A 22,985-nucleotide genomic window follows, 5' to 3' on the forward strand; every position below is an offset into this window, starting at 1 on the left:
TCTGTGTAGAATATGTTGGAGTTGATGGCATGATATCATTGCAGTGCAATGTCTGTCTGTGAGATCAAATATTGTGAGCAACCACATGAGAAATTTATAGGCATGAACTGGGTATGACTATCACTACAAGGCAAAGGCAAAACAGTCTTTGAGAATCATTGATCTGTGGCATTATATCAGCTGCTAGAGGCATGGATATTGTTACAACTGATAAAAACAGAAATACTGTATAATCTGCAGCATCAAGGATCTTTTTGAAATTGATGAGATGTGGTTTGTTGGTATTCAAATGTGGGAAAAAGTAAATATTATAATATACACCTGAAAGTTCTGTGAACAGCTGGCTAAGAAATCCCACAACACGATAGAACAGGTAGAAGATTCAAAGTCTGAGAACAAAAAGGAGGGGCAGATCGAATTATTATTTAGTTTCAAAGGTTTGGAAAATCAAGTAATTTAAATTATTAGTTCTGCCTTACAAAATCCTTATAGAATCATTGATCTATGGATATTGTTACAACTGGTAAAATCAGAAATACAGAATAATCTGCAACATCAAGGATCTGTTTGAAATTGAAGGCATGTGGTTTGTTGTTATTCAAATGTGGAAGAAGTAAATATTATAATATACAGCTGAAAGTTCTGTGAACAGCTGGCTAAGAAATCCCACAACATGATGGAACAGGTAGAAGATTCAAAGTCTGAGAACAAAAAGGGGGGGCAGATTGAATTATTATTTAGTTTAAGGTTTGGACAATCAAGTAATTTTAATTATGAGTTCTGTCTTATAAAATCCCATGTGTTCTACCTTATGACATACGTAAGAATCTTCTTAAAAAGTTGAAAGAAGGCATAAAGCATAACGAAGTTCTGACAGACTTCCTAAACCCAATACATACAGGGAACACAATGTGCAATACCCAAGATCTAACAAACTAATCTAGTATGTTCGCCATTGTCCTAGTGGGAGGTGATTAGCCAGTTCTTGCTAAACCTAAGTAGATAATATTAGGCAGAAATAATCAGAAATCAATTAAAAGAACCTCACTAATCTTGACACACATGAATTTTATCTATTAAGCTCATAAAAAGACATCTCAAGCCAAAAGCAAAATGAAAATAAACTCTATTGCATGATATTGGGCTTCATTCTATAGCAGTAGATTTTCGGCCAATCATTATATAAAAATGAAAATGGGAACTAAAGAATACGATAGCTAAAACTTATTGCAAGGCACTAGGTGACAAAGTGTTAAATGACACGAATTTGTGACACGTTTTTGAGCCTAGCTGAATGCAAAGAATGGAATTAATCTAGGTTCACAGCATTGTTTCTAAGGAATTCTGTGCTAAAGATATAATTGCATATGCAAGAACCACCTCACAATACTTCAGACCAACATTGCAATGTGTACCATCCCTACATAAGAGCCACACATCTACATGCATACATGCAGGTTAAATTACCTACACCAATTTCAAGAAATATGGACAACTAGCATAGATCCATCTTAATCCCAGATATATTAAGCACTGAGAGGGATCAACCAAAAATGTAGGTGCAAACCTCTCAATGATTAAAAGATCCCAGGGTTGGTGGCAGCGATCTCAGTGTACATGCATCCATATGTAAACAGGTAATGCTAATAAATAAAATTTATTAAAGAAATAATAATAATCAGCCAACATCTTTAGTAAAAGAAAGTGCCAACATGAAAATAAACAAATAAATAAAATAAACTAGAATAGATCCATCTTAACACCAGATATATTAAGCACTGAGTAGTTCACATCTACATTTTTGTTTGATCCCTCTTGGTGCTTTATAGATCTGCGGTTAATATGGATCTATGCTAGTTAACAACATAAACAAAATACTGGCTACAAAATCAATGACCCTCAATAAGGGGTATCATTTGCCATCCATTTTACTGCTTGGCATCTCAATTCATTTCCTGTCCATTTTACTGCTTGGCATCTCAATTCATTTGCCGTCCATTTTACTGCTTAGCAATTCAATTCATTTGCCTTGCACTTACTTTAAATTAAATCAAATGCTGCAAATATTACCTTTTTTAACCTTTGAAACAGAATAAATCCCAAAGAATATCAACAGAGGAGAAAAAGGCTTAGCCATTTACCTGCTTCAAGTTCTGAGGTTCCCTCGTGACTGCAATTAACTGAGACATTTCCTGTGGAAATGAAATAGCATAAAGAATAAGAAAAAGTCAATTGTTTTCTACTCATTTAGGGAGGAGATGCCCGAAGCATTCCTTAATACTTATGCTGCTATTATTACCTGTATTTTGAGCCCCATTGGCATATTTTGGTCATTATTAGATCTCAATAATTTTATCTCAATGTCCTAAGGAAATTTTATAAGAAATCACTAGCACTATATCCTAAACACTAGCAATATGTAAGAGTTCATGACAGCAGATAGATTTAACCAGAAATAAGTACCAACTGCACTTCATCCCTTTTCGTAAAATTTACATTATTAGATTAATGACCATATGACAAGAAATCTATGTAAGGAATTAGCTGAAATACACTTTAATATTTATAGACATCAAATTTAGAGAAAGAATAAAAATATAGCATATTGCTTCTGTCAAAAGACAAGTACAGCAAGTTTATTGTCTCAAATACTTGACAACTGTGGAAAACAAAGGTAAAATACTGAACATAATGGTGTGCAGACTGGGATCCAGAACAAAGAGCCCTGAATGAGAAGAGCTCTTTTGGCCACACTATTGTCATACTGTTTAATTCCTTGTGCAGTATGCCAAATACTGAATAGGATTTTGAAAGCGTGTTTAAAGCAACGAGAGAGAAGTATTTACAACCCCAAACTCTCATTAGCCTGTAAAACACCAAGAAGCTCATCATTAATCGGAACAAAAGTTGAACTAGGCTTCAAAACTTTTTATATCCATCCTTAGAGTTTCATCAACTTCAGGATGGGCAAAAAAAATAGAAGTTAAACCAAAAGAAAAAAAAAAGTCAATTTAACCTTGACATTCACAGAAACAAAAATAGCCCATATGAGTCACCCATCATTTGTCATAGGCCAGAATAAACTCATCTAAAATTAAAATATTCTTATCGAATGAAACAGGGATTCTGAAACTCAACCACGTATTTAACTTAGTAAAATAGACAAGAAATGAAGTACAAGAAGCCACAAACCTCAATCTTGTGGACAAGAACATATAGTGTTTGGGAAAGCACAGCACCTGTGTTTGACGGTAAACCTACCTGCCAAAAAAGAATATAAGTTCAAAATTTTTGTGCCTAAAATGCCAACCTTACAAGAATGTTTTTCTAGAGAAACAAAACACATTATCTTAGCAATTACCAATGATGACAGTCTGCTCACACTATATATGTCATTAGGAATTGATTCTGTGGCAGCAGAAGGCACTGCTGTTTGAGTGGTTTCCAATAAGCGTTCATTTGGATGTCTGAAGTTGCTCAAATGGTTTGGTCTAGCCTCAGTTTCAATTTGTTGAGCAGAAGCCGGAGCTGTCAGTCTTGGTGGCTGATTGTCTATATTTCCATTCTCAGTAACAGGATCATTTACAGTTTCTGCTTCCCCAAGATTTTGAGATATGTGAACATGATTTTCCAAAATTTGAGAAGCCACATCCCTCTCATTTACAACCCACTGTGAACAACTAACACAGTACATCCTTCTTCTCTGCACATCAATGAAAACAATCAAAGTCACATAAAAAACATCTCCCTTTGCAAAAGAGAACATAGACCACATTGGATCACGTTTTATCAACATAAATAATATGATACCCAGAGAGATTATACACCAGTATAATTGTTTATATCAAAAGAGCATGCAGCAGAAAGAACTTGTAGATAATGTAAGATCAAGTAAAGAGTAGCTATTAGTAGCCCTAACACAATGTCTAGTTGATACGGATTATGCTCTGTACTAGACAGACACAACAAGTTGACAAGAGGAAAACTCTTGATCATTGATTTTCTAATCGACAAGGATGGTAAGATATGATGAAAAATCGGAATAATAATGAACAAATAAGGATGGACAAGACATTCTAAAGTTCATAGGAATGACATTTTCTAATAAAAATGAACAAACTAAATGAAGTTCCCCTCAAAAGCACTCTCTACCATCCTGAAGTGGCACCTCCCACACCTCAAAATTAGGCTTAAGAACTCAACTAAAGATTTCACAAACCACTCGAATACTCAATCTTTAGGTTATAACTACGATCCATCGTTTCGTGTAGATGATTATATCAATGCATCAATCGAGTAACTTCTCTTTACATGCACTGTGAATGTAAAATTGTAAATAGATTTACAACATTAATGCAATGCATATGGTGGTTCACTACTAGGTTATTTCTTGAATGCATAATATGCGTGATGAAGAGGGGGCATTTCCTATACCAAGAAGTTAAAACCTTAGTCCCCCCAACTCCTCATTTTTTGTTCCACTGGTGTTCCCCATTCTATTTCTCATTTCTAGTAGCATGAACATGCAAATACATATTCCTATATGTTCATTTTCATCGGTTGGAAGAAGATGAATCTAGTAGCAACAACTTTTCAAGATTTCAATCCATCACTTAAAAATTTGGTTCAGATGGTTCACATTAATCCAATGTTGCCATTAAAATGAAGTACAGAATAGACCGTTTTAAACATTTTCTAATACCAATGAAGGTTGTCTGTGATCTAAAAAGGTGAAGTGAAAAGGCCATAACCCCATAAAAACAAAACTGGTTCCCATACAATTGCAACTAATTGTTCAATCATAGCCCCGAGGGTTAGCTCAGTTGGTTGAGTCCCCATCATTAAAGCACCTCTGCTATCGAGAGGTCATGGGTTCAATTCTCTCGACATTCTCGAGGTCAGGCTCCGTGATGGAGCCAACAGGAAGTGATCCTTTCAAGTAGATCTGCCTGGTACAAATATTCCATGGACACAGCGGTCATCAATCTCATGTGAACATGAACCACATAGACACAACAACACATAAAAAAAAAAACAAAACAAAACCAAAAAAACTAACTGTTCAATCACGTTGGTAAAAGAAACCAATACACATTCTATATAAAGGAACACATTAAGTTCCAGAAAACTAACAAATAATACAGATCATTCGTGATTTCTGGTTTATCAGTGTGAATGATATTTTTCACCTATTAACATGGAGGTTTTCATAGAGAAATATATTGTTCTTGGATTCCAGTTTATCACTGCATGAAAAAAATCACCTATTGATATAAATAAAATCATACATATACAAAAAAATCCAGGACTACTTCCTTGATGAATTTTAACCCTTATAAGTGATCAATGACTAAACACAAGGATTGCCTCTAAATGAGAAATCCCAAAATGAATATTTCAATAAATTACATAAGACTTATGCATCTCCAAAAAAATCAACATTACCTAAATAAATCCTAATCTATTAAAGCCAATGGCTAACTTTACCACCACCTATATGTGAAAATTCGCATGAAATGCAGCAACTGGAAATTATTCTTCTAACTAATTAAATTAAATGTAGTTTATTTGCTATGGCAAACAACAAGCAAATCACACTGCAATTTCTTCACAATAAAAAAGCCACGGAAAATTAAAAACTAGAACTGAGAAATATAGAGCGCAAACACAAAAATATGACACCGTCATTTTTGGACAAATGTCCCCGGAAAAAACCAATGTGGGAAAACCAGTGCAACAGATGAGGGTTTTACTATTATGCAACAGTGAATAATCTGAGTACAATTTGCATGCCAAACTAGCAATCCTCTGCAAAAAAATCTAGTAAAATTATTGAGGGAATTTCTCCCTCCACGAGAAATCTCGGCACAACACCACTCAAAAAAACGGGTCATCCAAAACCTCTACGCAGCCTGTAACTCGCGCTCCTGGAATCTGCCTCTGAGTCAGACATCCTACCTGAAGCTACTGGAAGTGATCCTCCGGTCCTCTGGAAAAATTTCGTGGCCTCTGGAAGCTGAATCAACCCCCTGCTCAACCAAATCGATCTGACACTCTAAAGTTGCCTGCGCAGTCCCAATGCAGCCTCTAGTGGAATAACTCGGCCTCTTGTTGTTGCCTCTTTGGAACTGGAAATCTTCCTCTAGACTCATTGTCTCTGCTCCCTCTCTGTCCATGCTTCCCATATGGCTCAAACTTCTCTCCCTGCTAAATCACTGCAACTAGGTAGCTCAATCTGCCAAAGAAGTCAACCTCTCAAGTGTGTTCTTCATCTACCCGTTGAGTTGCTCTTATAATCTCTCATTGATGAACCAACGACCATGATTAGATCCCGATCAACAGCTAAGATCATTTCCAACTCGATCTGTATGAGTTTCTATAGAATTCTTACCTTTCTTAAATAATTACTGTTAATTAATCATTTTTCCTAAGTTAGACTTAGAAAATATATAATTATTGATCAATTAACTTAATTGAGTCATCTCTAGGTGCTTTCTCCTGAAACATTTTTTGGCTTTTGGAGATCTAGTGTTTCTTAGCCTCTCTGAGAAAATTTGAGACTAGAACACCTATCAAATGCTACAAAACTAACACTCCCTCTTAGTGAAGAAGGTGTCCTCTCTCACTCTTTGTTTCATAACATCCTCCCATACACATTGTTGATGTCTGACAACTATCACAATCTGCCATTGTCCACCAAGCTACTGCACAACTATGATTCATCTGCTACTCTAAGTTGAACAAACCTGCATCTACGTTGTTGCTGACACTGCACTATACACCTTGTATTGCTGCCAACTCTACACTGCGCTGCAACTAATCTCATGTTGTTGTCGCTACTGCAACTAAGAACTTTCAATCAACTATGTCTATGAACTGCAATTGTCTCTTGAGTAGTGACTGACTGCTACTAGCCTCTGCTATGTCTACTAAGTAATTGTTTATGCTACACCTGCATTGCGCCCCTCAACATTTGACTGCAACTAGTACTGCAACTGTCTTCTCAAGAACTAACTGCTCCATGCTAACATTGATGCTCCTGATACTGAATATTGTGGGCCCCTGTAGCAAGGGTAATGATCCATGAGGAAACACCCTATCTGATGCTCACCTCGATGGACCCTATCCAACTCTGCATAACTCTAGAGTCTAGAACTCAATGTCTCCCCACCTCCCTCCTAGAGGTATAACTGCATACAAAGCAAAATATTCCTCCAACCTAGAGGACAACCAATCAATCTCTATCGAAGTTGTTGCCTTCTTCTATTTCTCCTTCTTGTCCTTCTTCTTCTAAGGACACTGGGTACTATAGTGACCAAACTCACCACACTTGAAGCATTTAATCTTCAACAAATCTTTCTTCTTCTTGTCTCCTCCATGCAAGCCTTGTCCCTGACTAGGACCTTTCTTTGCCTTACCCTTTGATGCAAGGGCTACGTTCTCCTCCTTCACGCTCTTCGATCCTCTGCTACTGCCACTGAGACTACTCTTGACTAGAGAAAGTTGCATCTCCTACATGAAATTTGCCCACAAACGATCCCATCCAAGTAGCTAATCTCGTCCAGTGATGCCTTGGACGAAAGTAGCCCACTACTCAATGAAACCATTGACAGCCGCACGCACAAGTTCGGTTTCTTGTGGCACCTATCCTACTGTTGACAACTCATTACGGATATCTTGAATTCTAGTGAGGTAGGGGGTAACTCGTTCTCCCTTCTGCATCCTGGTGGTTCTCAGTTTTTCCTTCAGGAACATCTTCCGATTCTCGGAAGGATTCTGGTATAATGTTGCAATAGCATCCTACATTTCTTTGGTCGTATTCTTGGTCGCTAAGTGTGAGACTATATGATCCCAAAATCCATCAAGGATCAATCACTTCGCGTTGGCCATCTCTTTATTACGGTTTTCTACCTGTTGCAGATCTGTAGGTACGGCTATAGCTCATTCTGCGTAGGTCTTCAGACCAAACTCATCCAGCAAGAAGGACATCATGGCCTTCCAAATAATGTAGTTGGATGCACCATCCAATCTGTCCTGATCTCTAAGCCATGTTGAGGCCATTTTCTGCAAAACTCACAACTCGCAACTCATAAACAAGAATTGCCTCCTCTCCTACATGGTTATCTGCTTTGCAATTCGCACTCCTTTCTAGAATGTGCAGTCCAACCTCTTGGTACTGCCTTTGCAACTGGAAATTTTGAATTTCCTTCAAGGCTGAAATTGCAAACCCTCTACGAAAAAAATTCCTTGGTGTATGCAATTTCTCTTCCACTTGGCGCTGATTCTGCTACTGCAAAAACAACTACGCCTAAATCAAGAATTTGCCCTGCAAAAATATTGATTTGCTCACCGGCTGCCTGCTGGAATTACTTCCGAACAAATCGACCTTTCCTGCACTCTACAACTAGAAATTCGACCACTTGTCCAACAATTCACACTGCCTAGCTAGTCTGCGCAGACCTAGAAATTGAGCTGCGAGACTCCCTCTGAATCTAGACAATTTCCTCCTTTTGACTCTGTTGACACCTAATCCGAAACGGATGAGGTGAAGCTGGACAGTCATCTAGAAGATGAACTGATCCGTTTTGTATATGTATAAATAATGTGCTAGCTAATGAATAAAGATCAATCAGTGTTTTCTCTCGTTCAATGTGGAGTTACCCTGGCCTGACATGGTATCAGAGCACAGGTCCCAAAATAGTGTAACTCCTACTGAGTGCTGCATCATCCTGAGGGATTCCTGACACTGCTGAGACTGCGCCCTCTGCTGAGGGATTCCTGACACTACTGAGACTGCGCCCCCTGCTGAGGGATTCCTGACACTGCTGAGACTGCTGAGACATGGAGACTGCGCCCTCTGTCCGTGGAACTATGCGTTGATGCGTTTTCTGATGTTGGTAAAAAAAAACCTATCTCCTTCCATTCAAACGAAACTGATGGTGACTGCGTTTTTCCTATGACTGAGTTGTTGTATTGAGGTTGTCATAACCATGACTGTATTTTAATAAAGACTGCGTTTGTATAGAAAAAGAAAAAAATGCGACTGTGTTCCTTGTAATGGTGGCTGAGTTCTTATGAAGACTGCGTTTTTTTAATGCTGGCTGCGTGCATCCTTATTTTAATGACCACTGCGTTTTGATGGTGCCTTCATGACTGCGTTAATGGTGTGTTTTGTGACTTCTGCACATCTGGAAAGCAACGTATTAATGTATTGAAGCAACGTATTGAAGCTGCGTTTAATGTATTTGAAGCAACGCAAGAAGACTGCGTTTTATTATAAAAATGCTACTGCATTTTTTACTGTAGACTGCGTTTTTTATGGTATTCAAGATTGCGTTGTATTGAATGCTGCCTGAGAGCTCAGAAGTGATTCTCCTTTGTGCCGACGAATTGTAAATGCCTTCATCGACTTTCTTGTAAAGATGACTGCGTTTTTTTAAAAAGCTTGAAATGGTTGACTGTGACTGAGATGGTGACTGTGTTTTTATTGAAGACTGTAAACTTCCAGCAATCCAGCGTTCATTCCAGCAATTCATTGCCAGACACTTGTGGCAACGAAGAGGTGGTGTGGTACCTGAAATATATCATTTTTGTAATCTGTGCATCATTTTTGAGATTGCGGGATTTGAAAACTGATATAGTCAAGTCATCTGAGCGCCCTTTTTTTTTTTCAAAACAGTGATATATTGATATATGTAAAGCAGTGAGCGCCCTCGTTTTTTGTTGAACAGTGATATATTGATATATGTAAAGCAATGAGCGCCCTCGTTTGTGATATATTGATATATGTAAAGCAGTGAGCGCCCTCGTTTGTGATATATTGATATATGTAAAGCAGTGAGCGCCCTCGGTTTTTGTTGAGATATTGATATATGTAAGCAGTGAGCGCCCTAGTTTTGTTGAACAGTGATATATATATGCTATGGAATGTTAGAAGAAAAATAAAATGCATAAGGCTATCATATAAGGATTTTTTTCTCTCTCAACAGAAGTGTTTTTGGCAGAGATATTTTTTTTTACAGAATGCATTCAATCATTTCTATGGTCGGAATAGTTCTCACTGGCAAGGAGAACTATTCTGAATGGTCCCGGATGGTAAAACACACCCTTATCTACAATGAGCTGTGGAAAGGAGTGTGTGTCGGAGAAGAAGATAAAGACCCTGTGCAGCCCACATCAGACAAAGAACTCGCCATTTGGGAAAACAAGAACAGCAAAGCCTTTGCATTGATCGCAGCATCTGTAAATGAGGAAGTAAGTCGTCATATTTCATCCTATTCCACTGCCTTTGAAGCTTTACAAAAGCTGAAAGAACTCTATGATACACATTCTGCACTTGAAGTTGTTCAGCTCATGATTAAACTCTTCACTCTTGAACTGAAAAATAATGATCCTCTTACTCTTGCATCTGAAATAAAGTCTATAGTGCATGATATTAAATCCACTAAGGTTGAGCTGGATATCTCTCTTATTGCCTTTCTCAAAGCACTCTATCCTACCTACTCTAACTATCTTGAGTCTTTACAAGCAAATGGAAATCTTAAAGATATAACCTTTGACACTCTTGTGAAAAAGTTTGCTGAAAGAGAGAAAGCCTTTGGAAAGAAAACAGTCCCTGAATCTTCTGAAGAGACTGTTTGCCTTGCTCATAAAGAAAAGCAACCTGCTCAAGATTCTACAAGAGGAAGAGGTGGACGAAGAGGAAGAGGAAGATACTTCAGAGGCAGGGGGGGCAGACATCCTCAAGCAGAAAAGGCAGATCTGCATTGCATTCGCTGCAAACGAAATGGATCACATGATGCTTCTACATGCAAGCTACCATGGGACAAAGTTGAGCAGAGAAGAAATCAGCAGAAAGGTAAAACTGATGACTCAGACAAAGGTAAAGCACCTGAATCCGCTCACTATATTGAGGCACAATGTAACATTGGAGTAAATGAAGATTTGTTTAATGCTTCACTTGCTTCTTCGAAAAATGACTGGTTGCTTGATTCAGGAGCAACCTGTCATATGACTTATAGGAGAGATTTCTTTGAAGATTTCACTAACAATGTTGATGGAGCAGTATACTTTGCAGATCAGTCAAAAATCAAGCCATCAGGGCTTGGCACAATCAGGCTTAAACTGCCTGGTCTTCCAGACTTTCTTCTGGATCATGTTCTATATCTTCCACAGCTGAAGAGAAACTTGTTGTCCCTGGTCCGCATCCGCCAGCAAGGTCACTCCATTCACATGTTTGATGGCAAGCTTGAGGTAAGAAAGGCATCTGACCACTCACTTGTCATGAGGGGTATAGAAGAAGAAAGACTCCTTAAACTGCAAGGAACCTCTGCTCATGCACAGCATTTCTCATATATTTCTCATCATGAAGAAGGTGCACTTCCATCAAGTTTATTATGGCATGCTAGATTTGGACATTTAAACTATGATAGTCTCCGCTTGTTGAAGAAAAATGGTGTTGCTGGTTTGCCTACAATTCCTAGAAAACATAAACAATGTGATGCTTGCATTCTAGGAAAGCATAGCAAACTGTCTTTTCATGATTCACATTCAAGAGCACATAGGAAGCTTGAACTTATTCATTCAGATTTATGTGGTCCAATGCCTGTTTCTTCTGCAAATGGAAATAAATATATCATGACATTTATTGATGATTACACCAGAATGTGTTGGGTTTACTTATTGAAGAACAAATCTGATGCTTTTCAAACATTCAAGAATTTTCATAAGTGGATTGAAAATGATGCACAATCTCATATTGGGTCTATTCGCACTGATAATGGAAAAGAATATACATCAAATGAATTTGAACACTATCTTCGCCAACATGGGATTAAACATCAAACAACTGTGCCTTATAATCCTCAACAGAATGGTGTAGCTGAAAGAATGAACAGAACAATTTTGAATATGGTACGATCCATGCTTTTCTTCAAAAATGTAAAGACAATGTTTTGGGCTGATGCTGTTCTATGTGCTGCATATATAAAGAATAGATGTCCATCTAGTGCTATAAGAAACAAGACTCCTTATGAATTGTGGTATGGACATGTTCCTTCGGTAAAACATCTCAGGATATTTGGTTCCACCTGTTATGCTTTAATACCAAAGGTACATAGAAACAAACTTGGTGCTAGAAGTCGTAAGTGTATCTTCCTGGGGTATTCAAACACATCTAAAGCATACCGCCTTTATGATGAAGTAAATAAGAAGTTTGTTTTATCTAGAGATGTCATTTTTCTTGAATCATCCAAATCTGACAGTGTTGTTGAGCGGCAACTTGATCGCTTGGATAGATTCACAAAACCGAAATCATTTCAAGAGTTTGATAATCAGATTCCACATCTTGAAGGGGGGATTCCTATACTAGATCAACATGTGGAATCTTCTCTCGAAGAACAATCTCCCCTGCATGACACTCCAACAACGGATGATGCTTTAAGTGATGTAATTGATAGAATTGGGAGACTCAATCTTGATTCAGACCCAACTCAATCAACAGAACAGCCTGGACCATCTCAGAAAGGTCCCCCAAAGTGGCTGACAAAGACACTTGAAAGTGTTCATCCTGATGAAATTGGAAAAACAGGAACCAGAAATTCAAACCGACAAGATGGAGGTGATGTAGATAACTCTAATTCACCTGTTGATATGGATGTTACTTATGATTGTGAATTGAACTTGTCTACAGATTTTGAACCAACTTCCTTCAACGAAGCTGCTTCTCATGATGAATGGAAAGAAGCGATGCAGAAGGAGTATGATGCCCTCATAAAGAATGGCACTTGGAAGCTGGTTGATCCTCCATTTGGAACCAAACCAATTGGCTGCAAGTGGGTCTACAAGAACAAGTACAAAGCTGATGGCTCACTTGACAAGCACAAAGCTAGGCTTGTGGCAAAAGGTTTTGCACAGAAGGAAGGGGTCGATTATGAGGAAACTTTTGCTCCCACAGCAAAATGGGCCACCATCCGGACACTCTTTGCACTAGCTGCTCAGAACGGTTGGAAAGTCCATCAAATGGATGTAAAAACTGCATTCTTGAATGGAGATCTAAAAGAGAATGTTTTTATGTCCCAGCCTGAAGGATTTGCTGTGAAAGGACATGAACACAAAGTATGCAAACTTGTGAAGTCCTTGTATGGGCTCAAACAAGCACCACGAGCCTGGTATGAAAAACTAACTGAGCATCTTCTGAAACTCAACTTCAAACATTTTGATCTTGATGATGCAACTTTATTTGTCAAGAAAGTTGGCAAAACAGTTGTATATCTTGTGGTATATGTAGATGATCTTTTAATGACAGGGAACAATGAAAGCTATATTGCATCCATAAAGAAAGAATTAGGAAAAAATTTTGAAATGACTGATTTGGGCTATGTTCATTACTATCTTGGCATTGAAGTAACCCAACATCCAAAGTCCATATTTCTTTCTCAAAAGAAATACATTGGAGATTTGTTAAACAGATTTGGCATGACAGAGTGCAATCCCCTTTCTACTCCAATGGAACAAAACTTGAAGCTCACATCTATTGAAGGAAAAGAATTTGAGGATGCAACAAAGTATAGACAGCTTGTAGGAAGTCTCATCTACCTCACTACTACCAGACCAGACATTTCATTTGCTGTTGGAATCCTCTCCAGGTTTATGCAAAAGCCTTGTGAGGGACATTGGTCTGCTGCAAAAAGAGTTCTAAGGTACTTGAAGGGAACTCAAGACCTTGGAATCAAGTATACACAGGTGGACGACTTCAACTTGATTGGATACTCTGATTCAGACTTCGATGGAGACAAAGAAACAGGGGTACTTCAGGATATGCTATGAGTCTTGGATCAGGAGCTGTCTCCTGGAGATCACGCAAACAATCAGTACCAGCAGATTCCACAACAGAAGCAGAATATGTGGCAGCAGCTGAAGCAACGAAAGAAATTGTGTGGCTCAGGAAAATTCTTGAAGATTTGCAGGTAAAACAAATACAATCAACTCCACTCATGATTGATAACACATCTGCAATAAAGTTGGCCAAGAACCCAAAGTTCCATGATCGTACTAAGCACATCAATACTAAATATCATCTGATCCGACATCATGTTGAGGCCAAAACAATCCATCTCCGTCATTGTTCCACAAACGAGCAAATTGCAGACATCTTCACCAAAGCGCTTGGAAGAGAAGAGCTTGAAAGATTCAGAATGATGCTTGGACTCACCAACATCCCTTCAGATTAAGGGGGGGAATGTTGACACCTAATCCGAAACGGATGAGGTGAAGCTGGACAGTCATCTAGAAGATGAACTGATCCGTTTTGTATATGTATAAATAATGTGCTAGCTAATGAATAAAGATCAATCAGTGTTTTCTCTCGTTCAATGTGGAGTTACCCTGGCCTGACAGACTCTAAGTTTCCTGTCTGTTCAAATTTGCTCTAATACCATGCGAAAATTCACTTGAAATGCAGCAACTGGAAATTATTCTTCTAATTGATTAAATTAAATGTAGTGTATTTGCTATGACAAACAACGAATAATTCACACTGCAATTTCTTCATAATAAAAACGTTGCGGAAAATAAAAAACTGGACCTGAGAAATATAAAGCACATACACAAAAATATGACACTGTTATTTTTGGACAAATGTCCCCAGTAAAAACCAATGTGGGAAAACTAGTGCAACAAATGAGGGCTTTACTATTATGCAGCAGTGAATAATCTGAGTACAATCTGGATGCCAAACTGGCAATCCTCGGCAAGAAAATTTGGTAAAATTATTGAGGGAATTTATCTCCTCCTCCACTGACAATCCCGACACAACACCACTTAGAAAAATTGGTCGTCCAAAGACCTTGCGCAGGCTTCTGCGTAGATATTGCATGGCCTGTAACTCACACTCCTGGAATCTGCCTCTAAGTCAGACATCTCGCTTGTTGTTGTTGCTGGAAGTGATCCTCCGACCCTCTGGAAAAATTTCCTTGCATCTAGAAGTTTAAACAACCGCCTGCTCAGCCAAATCGCCACTTTGAAGTTGTCTGTGCAGTCCCTGTGCAACGTCTAGTAGAATAACTCGACCTCCTGTTGTTGCCTCTGCATAACTGGAAATCTTCCTCCAGACTCATTGCCTCTGCTCCCTCTCTATCTCTGCTTCCCTTCTGGTTCGAACTTCTCTCCCTGCGTAATCACTACAACTTGGTAGCTCGATCTGCCAAGGAAGTCGATCTCTCAAGTGTGTTCTTGACCTGCCCATCGAGTTGCTCTTATAATCTCTCATTGGTGAACCAACGACCATGATTAGATCCCCATCAACGGCTAAGATCATCTCCAACTCGATCTGTGTGAGTTTCTAGAGAATTCTCACCTTTCTCAATTAATTATTGTTAATTAATCACTTTTCCTAAGTTAGACTTAGGAAATATTTAATTATTGATCAATTAACTTAATTGAGCCATCTCTAGGTGTTTTCTCCTGAAATGTTTTTTGGGTTTTGGAGATCTAGTGTTTCTTAGCCACAACTATCTGATGCTACAAAACTAACACTATATAAATTAGCTTAGCTTAATCTTTCACCTTTGACCATAGTGTGTTCAATTCATATACATCATCGAGACACTTGGACTAATCTTTGGTACTTCAACTAGGTTTTAAATTTGGCTTCTACCTTGTTTCAACTCCAAGATAAATTCACAGGAAGAGTTCAACCAATTTCAAGGTTTCCTTTGTCAAAATCAATCAAAAGGTGTGACCAAAAATAATTTCTTCAACAACTTCACAATATACTTTTCATAATGAACTTCTCATAGGTAGAGAAGATATGATCCTACCTATGATCCACTATCCTATTCCAAAAGCTTTAGCTTGTAAGTAATCACCGAAATACCTCGTATCACAGAGAGTCTATCCCAATCATCAAAAATGTCATCATTTATGGCACTTTATGGAAATCATCCTCCATCCATCACATCACCCTTAAAAGGGACTATAAAGGCTCAAGCAATGGAGGACCACATATAGCACCAACAAGAGGTTCTCAAACTATTGAGGGAGAACTTGGTTATGGAACAAAATAGGATGAAACAACACGCAGATCAACACTACAATGAAAAGGAATCTGATGTGGGGAATTGGATATTTGTAAGACTACAACCATATAAATAGATGTCCCTCAAGCAACAAAAGGACAAATAAGTACCAAGGTATTATGGCCCCTATAAGGTGTTGCAGAGGCCTACAACTTGCAGTTGCCTCCATCTTCACGTGTACATCTAGTCTTCCATGTTTCTTGCAAGAAGGTAATTGGTGACGAGATCTCAATCCAACCTAATCTACTAGAGATTAATGAAGAAGTGGAAATAACACTGAAAATAGAAACAATCATGGAAACGAGGACTAAGCAGCTAAGAAATTGAGCAAATACTGAGTACCTCATCAAATGGAAGAAGCTACCAATGGAAGAAGTGACATGGGAAGATGAGTTGTTCATGCAGAAGAACCCACAAATAGTCAAGCATTGAGGACAACACATCTTTGAAGCGGAGGGGCATGTCAAACCCTATATAAGCCCCATGTTAACCCGAAAACCCCTTATTAAGCCCTAGATATTGAGTGATAAAGAGGCTTCCCCCTTGAAGAGGACTATAATTATTTGTTTCTTATCATTTTTAAGGCACAAGGTTTATAGCATTAGTTTTACATTATATATATTTTCTTTGAAATGTAGCATATAATACTTCATAGAACAAACAAGTACATCATAGAATTGAGAACTACATCACATGGACCACATTGCTATCAAGAAAATCGCATTCTAATGTTAGCTTTTGAGGTCACTCCAAAAGAATTTACACCATGTTTAGGGAAGATTCATGAGATTTCAAGCACATGGTGTTTGATCATCCCCTGAATGTCCATGATGGATTTACAAATTGGACATAACTTACTCAGTGGTTGCTTGACCTAAGTTAGGTGTTTGCTTGGTATTCCTCCTTATGACATTAGAGACCCTAAGAAAACTTGGTGACATTCTGCACCATAGCCAAATGGAGGAGGTTGCTTATTTGGAGAACACTTTGTAGTGGAATAGTGGATAGCACTCAAAGAAAGAGCATCGAGTCTTGGAAAACATCAAGTAGCTTGGTTACTTGCATGGAGGCCTAGAATTAACCTGGGGATGCCTCAGTTGTAACAATGTTCATGCAAGGGGTGTGAACCTAGTGGAGTACATTACTAGGGAGGTTTGTTAGAGTCATTTGAGCTTGTAGGAGGAGCATTGGACACAACTAATGGAGCACCCTTACATTTGGAGCCTTGCTTATGGATGACATCACCTTGGATCTTGACATGTGTTCCATTGGCAGTGTAGCACCACATATGTGTGAGCCCACGTGTGCCTTTGTAGGTTGCTTGTAATGACATAAGAGACATGTATTGTTGGCTTTCCTTATCTCTCATATAGAGAGGAAAGCAAGAGTCCTTCCAAATAATCATCGTCGCACTCTTCTTTTTGTATTTGTCTTCTTGGAGTGACATGTTAGGGTTAATATGGAAACCCTAGGAGAAGTTATCGAAGGGGTAAAGGATACTAGAATTTACTTTCGTGAAAAATGTTGGAGATGATTTAATCATATTCAATCATTCTCATCAAACTTGTGTTAGAGAAGTGAAAAGAAGGCACCAATCTTCCTATCTCTTAGATCTCTCCTGTCTTGGAGTCACTTAGGGTTTCATCCCTTATAAACTTGGAAATTATGGTTTTAAGAAACCTTGGGTTGTACTTGTTGAAGAAAAGAAAAGGACACATCTTGCCTTGTAGGACATGCTTGTGTAAAGCTAACTTGTTGGACCTCCTTGGAGTGAGCAAGTGTTTTCTTGTTTTTCTCTGCCTAGGATTTTGGAGAGCTAGAGGATTCTACTACCCTTGGTGTAAGGCTATGGTGTGTACATGAACTTCATTATTATGCATATATATTAAGTTTTTGACTGATAAATTTTCCTATTGCATATTTGAATTTTAGCCATCTATTTCTTCTAGTAATTTCGAGCACTAGTATGTCTTGTTGATTTGACATAAGTTAAGACTGAAATTGTTAAGTGATTTAACATTAATATTTGTTGAATGGACTTAGAGAGCTAGGGTTCTACCTAGTCCTAGTCCATGATGTCTAGACTAGCAGGGGGACCCACACTACACAGATTTCCACTTCAACAGACTTAATTATTTCCGATGTATTGGCTTAAGAAAAAGAAAAAATCCTAAACTCAACTTATAATTTGATCTCAGCCTATTATTTTAAAGTATTCTCAGCCTTGTGAGTGCTTTGTGGGGCTTGTTACCCACCATTTTGTGGGTAATATCCCTAGGCGAATTTTTTTCTCAAACATGGTCCTCAACCAGCAACCCCTTGCAGCCCCCAACTAGCTCATTTTGCCATTTCTCTGCCACCTGAGCCAGCCATGTGGTCCCTCGCCCATCTGCCATGATCGTATGTTTGAAGGTGGGCCTCCCAAACCTAAAGGTATGCCTTGTCATTTGGAAATTGAGTAGTGTAGTTTGCTTATCATGGACACTTCTGGGCATGGATTAATGGGGGGATTCGACAGAAAGAATGGGCTAGGTTTGTGCTCTTGTCCCCTAGACCCCTTTTAGGTATTAACCTTGGATTCTAGTCCCGTGGGATCTCTTTTACTGACCATTTGGCTCTAGGGATGGTATTTCATGGGAAACCCTGATTTCGGTTGTGTGCTCCTATTCCCTAATCGCTTATATTACTCTCTTTCCATTCATTATTACCCCATTCATCATTTCTCCCACCTAGGTCCACATTCCTCCACTGGGTCCACATAGGGTTAGCATGCCTCTTCCCTTGCCCACACCTTGGGTCATGGCCTAGAATGAAACCCAAAGGTTGATGCAGCTAAAAAGAAAGATAAAAGCATATATGGCCACATTCAACAGGAAAATGTACCACAAAATGCAAAAGATGGTCGGGACAAACACATTTAGCACGTGGGCAAAAGCCAATACATGAGCTCTACCCCATCATCATGGCCATCACCCCGGTTCTTACAAGTTCTATGAGCCTCCTGATGAAGAAAAGTGTAACTAGGTTCGGTATTTGTAAATGAAATTTTGATCTTTGTACTTATCAAGAAAAAGAAATATTATTTTTGTAAATTATTCGAATGAGTTTCTTGCTCATTCCATAGGTCTAGGAAAGGTCAAAGAATCAAAGTCATGTTCTTGAGCATGAATATGGGTCAACCTAGTGTCAAGTAGCCCTCCAAGACAAGCACCATCCTCCAAGACGAAGACTGCCAGCAAAACAATGAAGAAAAAAATTAAGTCCGCCTCAAAATGTATATTGAAGAACAGTCATGTTGGCTCAAGTTGAAGTGACATATCTATTCATGAATTCAAGTTGGCTTGCCTACAGGATAGACCACTATATATACCCAATAGGATTTGCGCAAGAGTAAGAGAAGATATCTCGGATTCTTCGGAGGTATAGCTAATGGGTCTCGGACAATTACAGTGAGTAAGACCTTGCAATCTCAGTTCTTCGGATGGGTAATCTAATAAGGATTTCATAGTAGGCAGAGAGCACACTTACTCTTGGCATATTAGATAGACGCAACACATTTATGATGACAGGAGGACGCAATCTTGATCTCAATGTAATAATGATCTCGATGCAATGAAAAGAACTCAGGCACGATAATCATAGTTCCAACATTCTTACAGTTTCGGCCTCCTCACTATATCGACATTCTTCATTAAAGCAGTTCCTGTCTCAGCATGCTTGTGATATCCCAACATCTCAGCATGGTTATATAATGAAGATCCCGCTACAAGGAACACACTTAATGTCTCGATATATATGATCTTTGTCTCGATACCACTGTAATCCTACAGTAACACATTCACATCATACTTTGTCTCGACACATTGGTGATTAACTGAATGAAGACATGATCTCATTCTCAGTATTGATCATGAAAAGATATTGATGCAATTGTCATAGATATATATACAGATAACCCAATATCGAGATCTCATAGTTTTAATGATGATTTCAAAACAGTGAAAGATCTAAGTGAAGGAGCAGTTATGGTGCAGCAACAATGATCTCTTTGTTATGGTGAAGTCCTCAATAAAAGTACAACAATAGTGTTGCAGTAGTAATGAAGATCTCAGTGGTGCAATACTGATGGCCTCAGTGTTGCAGCAATGATGATGATCTCAACAGTGACAAAGAAGAGGATTGGTGTCTTGGTCTTGGAGAGGCATATTAAGTCAAGGGTCATGGTCTTGGTGTTCGTCAATTGGAATCTCTATAAGAAGAATTATGTGCGGGTTTTCCTCTCCAAGAGGGAGGGGCTTTGGCCCTAGCAGAATGCCAACATATTGTGTTCTTGTCTCTTTACTTTTGGTAGCTATTTGATGAAATACAAAACACGCACTCTAATAATGTTAAAGAGAAGATTGTGGTAATAATAAAAATTAAAAGCCTCACAAATAGTTATCAAGTCAAAAAGAATCTCATTAACTCATATGCCTAGATTCTTCAACACGGTATCAGAGCTATGGTTACAGTCGAAGGAAGGGCATAAAGGAGACATTCAAGAATCAAGTTTCTAGCAAGACATCAAAGCAAGCTGAAGGACATCAAGATCTACATTGCAGAATCAAACCCTAATATTGATCAAACCCTAGATCAAAGAACAGTGTACAACAGCAAGAGCTCTTGTCTCCATAGTCATCATCAAAAGGCCATCAAGACACTCATCAAGTTATCCACAAAGCAAGGTAGCTCAAAGGACCTCAAAATGAAGATCACATCAGCTTGGAGAAAGTCGAAACCCTAGAAGCAGTTCTGATCTACAAGGAAAAGCATATTAAAAGCAAGAGAACATTGTCATCATCTTCAAGAAAGCAAGGATCATTTCCTTACCCTAGAAGAAGATCATTCAAGAAGAAGCCCTCTTCAATCTTCATCAACATGATCAAGGTGAAGATTTTGTCTTCACAAATCAAGTAAGTATTTTTCATTTATCAATTTGGTAAAATGACTTCATGATTGCAAGGAGATCTATAGGTCGATAAGTCATCAAAAGTCCTTGCATAGAATAAGGAGGATTGTTATAATCCTCATAGAAAAGAGAAGTCATTGATGTCTATGGAAAGGTCTTTGAAAGTCAAACATTGTTTGAAATGCAACAAGAGACTCATAGGAAATCACTCAAAGGTCCTCTCATGCCTATGTAGCAAAAGAGGAGACATAAAGAGAGATATATGAAATGCTAGAAGATATACTCTCTGAATTATAGTAAAGAAGGTCACATCACTTATACCTAAACACTGTTCTTCATGAGATCTCAATTGAGAGATCTGGGAAAGATGATAAGAATAAGGTCATCATTGATAAGCAAGGTAACAAATATCAATGAACAAAGAAGGTTACCTCACCCGGCAATTTGTGGTTTCTATGCTAGATAGAGAAAGACAAATTACAGTCTATAGTATTAAAGGATAAAAGAATTCAACCATGTGCAGAAAGGAAAGGCAAGGTTGGTCCTCAAGCAAAGACAAAAATAAGTATAGTTAAGATTCAATGCTATAGAAAGATTTTGGAAGTTCATATCACTGAAAGATGGAGGAAGCTAAAGAAAAGGGCCAAGGAAAGAGGGAGTATCAAATCTCTCCTATGAGTAAGATAGTATCCCTCACAAAAGGATCCTATCATAAGCTCCTATATCTTGTGCTATCAGATATGACAATGATAATAAGATGCATCACAGCATCATGAAAGCATTAGAAGCAAGAGCTCGTGACATCGCCATGGATATCATGCAGCACAAAAGGAACAAAATCCATGGCAGTCAAACATGAAGGATATAGCTCTTGGGAATCTCATTGAACATTGAAGGAAAGAAAGATGTCATCCAGATAGGGATATGCAAGATCCTCAAGATTCTCTGAAGGAATCCTCATCTGAGGGTTCACTAATCTAGAGAGGGAGCAAGTGTTTCATCAAGAACTCCAACTTATGGAATTCATGGGATAATGGTGTGATGACATGAAGCAGATCAAGGGATTGAAGATCTCTTCAATCAAGGGAGTTGTTGGAAGAAGCCTAGATGACCTAAAGGTAAAATGAAGCATGTATGCAATTGCATGTATATTATAATGTCATGTAATATGGTTGCAAGTAACATGAATCATTAATTCTATCTTGAGAAGCGTGATCAAGAGATCTTCTCCTCTGAAAGAATGCGAGAAGGCATAAGTCACACTAGATGAAATCAACATAAAATGTCCTCATATGAAGTATGAGGTAGTTGACTAAGAAACTCTGATTGAAAGCTCCTAGAAATGGAATGTGTGAGGAAGGAAGAGATCGTGAGATATGCAACCATGATGAAGGCAATCAACATCCAAAAGACCAAGAAGATTTGACTAGGAAATCTCCTGGAAAAATATGAAGACTCTGATTAAAGTCGGAAAAGGATGAAGACCCTTAACAATAGATATCTTTGGGAGATGTGTCAACAAGTATGTGCAGGATGTTGATACCCACAGGGAGATATCATGATGAAGAGCCATCTCATAAGGTATGATTTAATTTAATATGATGTTTTGATTTCTTGAAAAATATCTGGATGAGTTCATGTAGGGCTACTAGAACATGACTTGTAAGTACAAGTACAACCAGCATTCATGTGATGGATGGAAACTCCTGAAAGAAGCATGGAGAGAAAAGAAGTAGCCATATGAAGAAAGTTCTAGATGTATGCCAAGAAGGCCACTTTCCATGAAGAAAGGAATGACATGATGGAATAAGAAGGAAAGTGATTGATGGTTGTTGCCCTACAAGGAAGAAGCTCAACTAAATTTCACGACATCGAGGAGAGAAATTGATCAAGCAGCTGAAAAACCCATGAAGAAGAAGTTGTTGATGTATAAAAGAGTCCCTAGCTAAGAGGGAGCTCTG

At 38.4% G+C, this 22,985-nt stretch overlaps 1 protein-coding gene across 2 annotated transcripts in view; it reads right to left on the reverse strand.

Moving 5' to 3' along the window:
- LOC149149887 (uncharacterized) overlaps nt 1–22,985 on the reverse strand; it is an 82,195-nt gene that overhangs the window by 19,631 nt on the left and 39,579 nt on the right. The window contains exons 3-5 of one of the 2 annotated variants that reach the window (XM_089439001.1): nt 3,362–3,695; nt 3,193–3,261; nt 2,142–2,192 (exon numbers count right to left, since the gene is read on the reverse strand). In XM_089439001.1, coding sequence (XP_089295127.1) covers nt 2,142–2,192; nt 3,193–3,261; nt 3,362–3,695 — 454 coding nt within the window. Of the gene's footprint in view, nt 1–2,141; nt 2,867–3,192; nt 3,262–3,361; nt 3,729–22,985 lie in introns of those variants that run through there. The other variant, XM_089439000.1, reaches the window with a different exon arrangement.

This window comes from Pinus tabuliformis, chromosome 9 (assembly GCF_031772625.1).
Source record: "Pinus tabuliformis cultivar Carrire ecotype Pingquan chromosome 9, CPIR1, whole genome shotgun sequence".
Lineage (NCBI taxonomy): Eukaryota > Viridiplantae > Streptophyta > Pinopsida > Pinales > Pinaceae > Pinus > Pinus tabuliformis.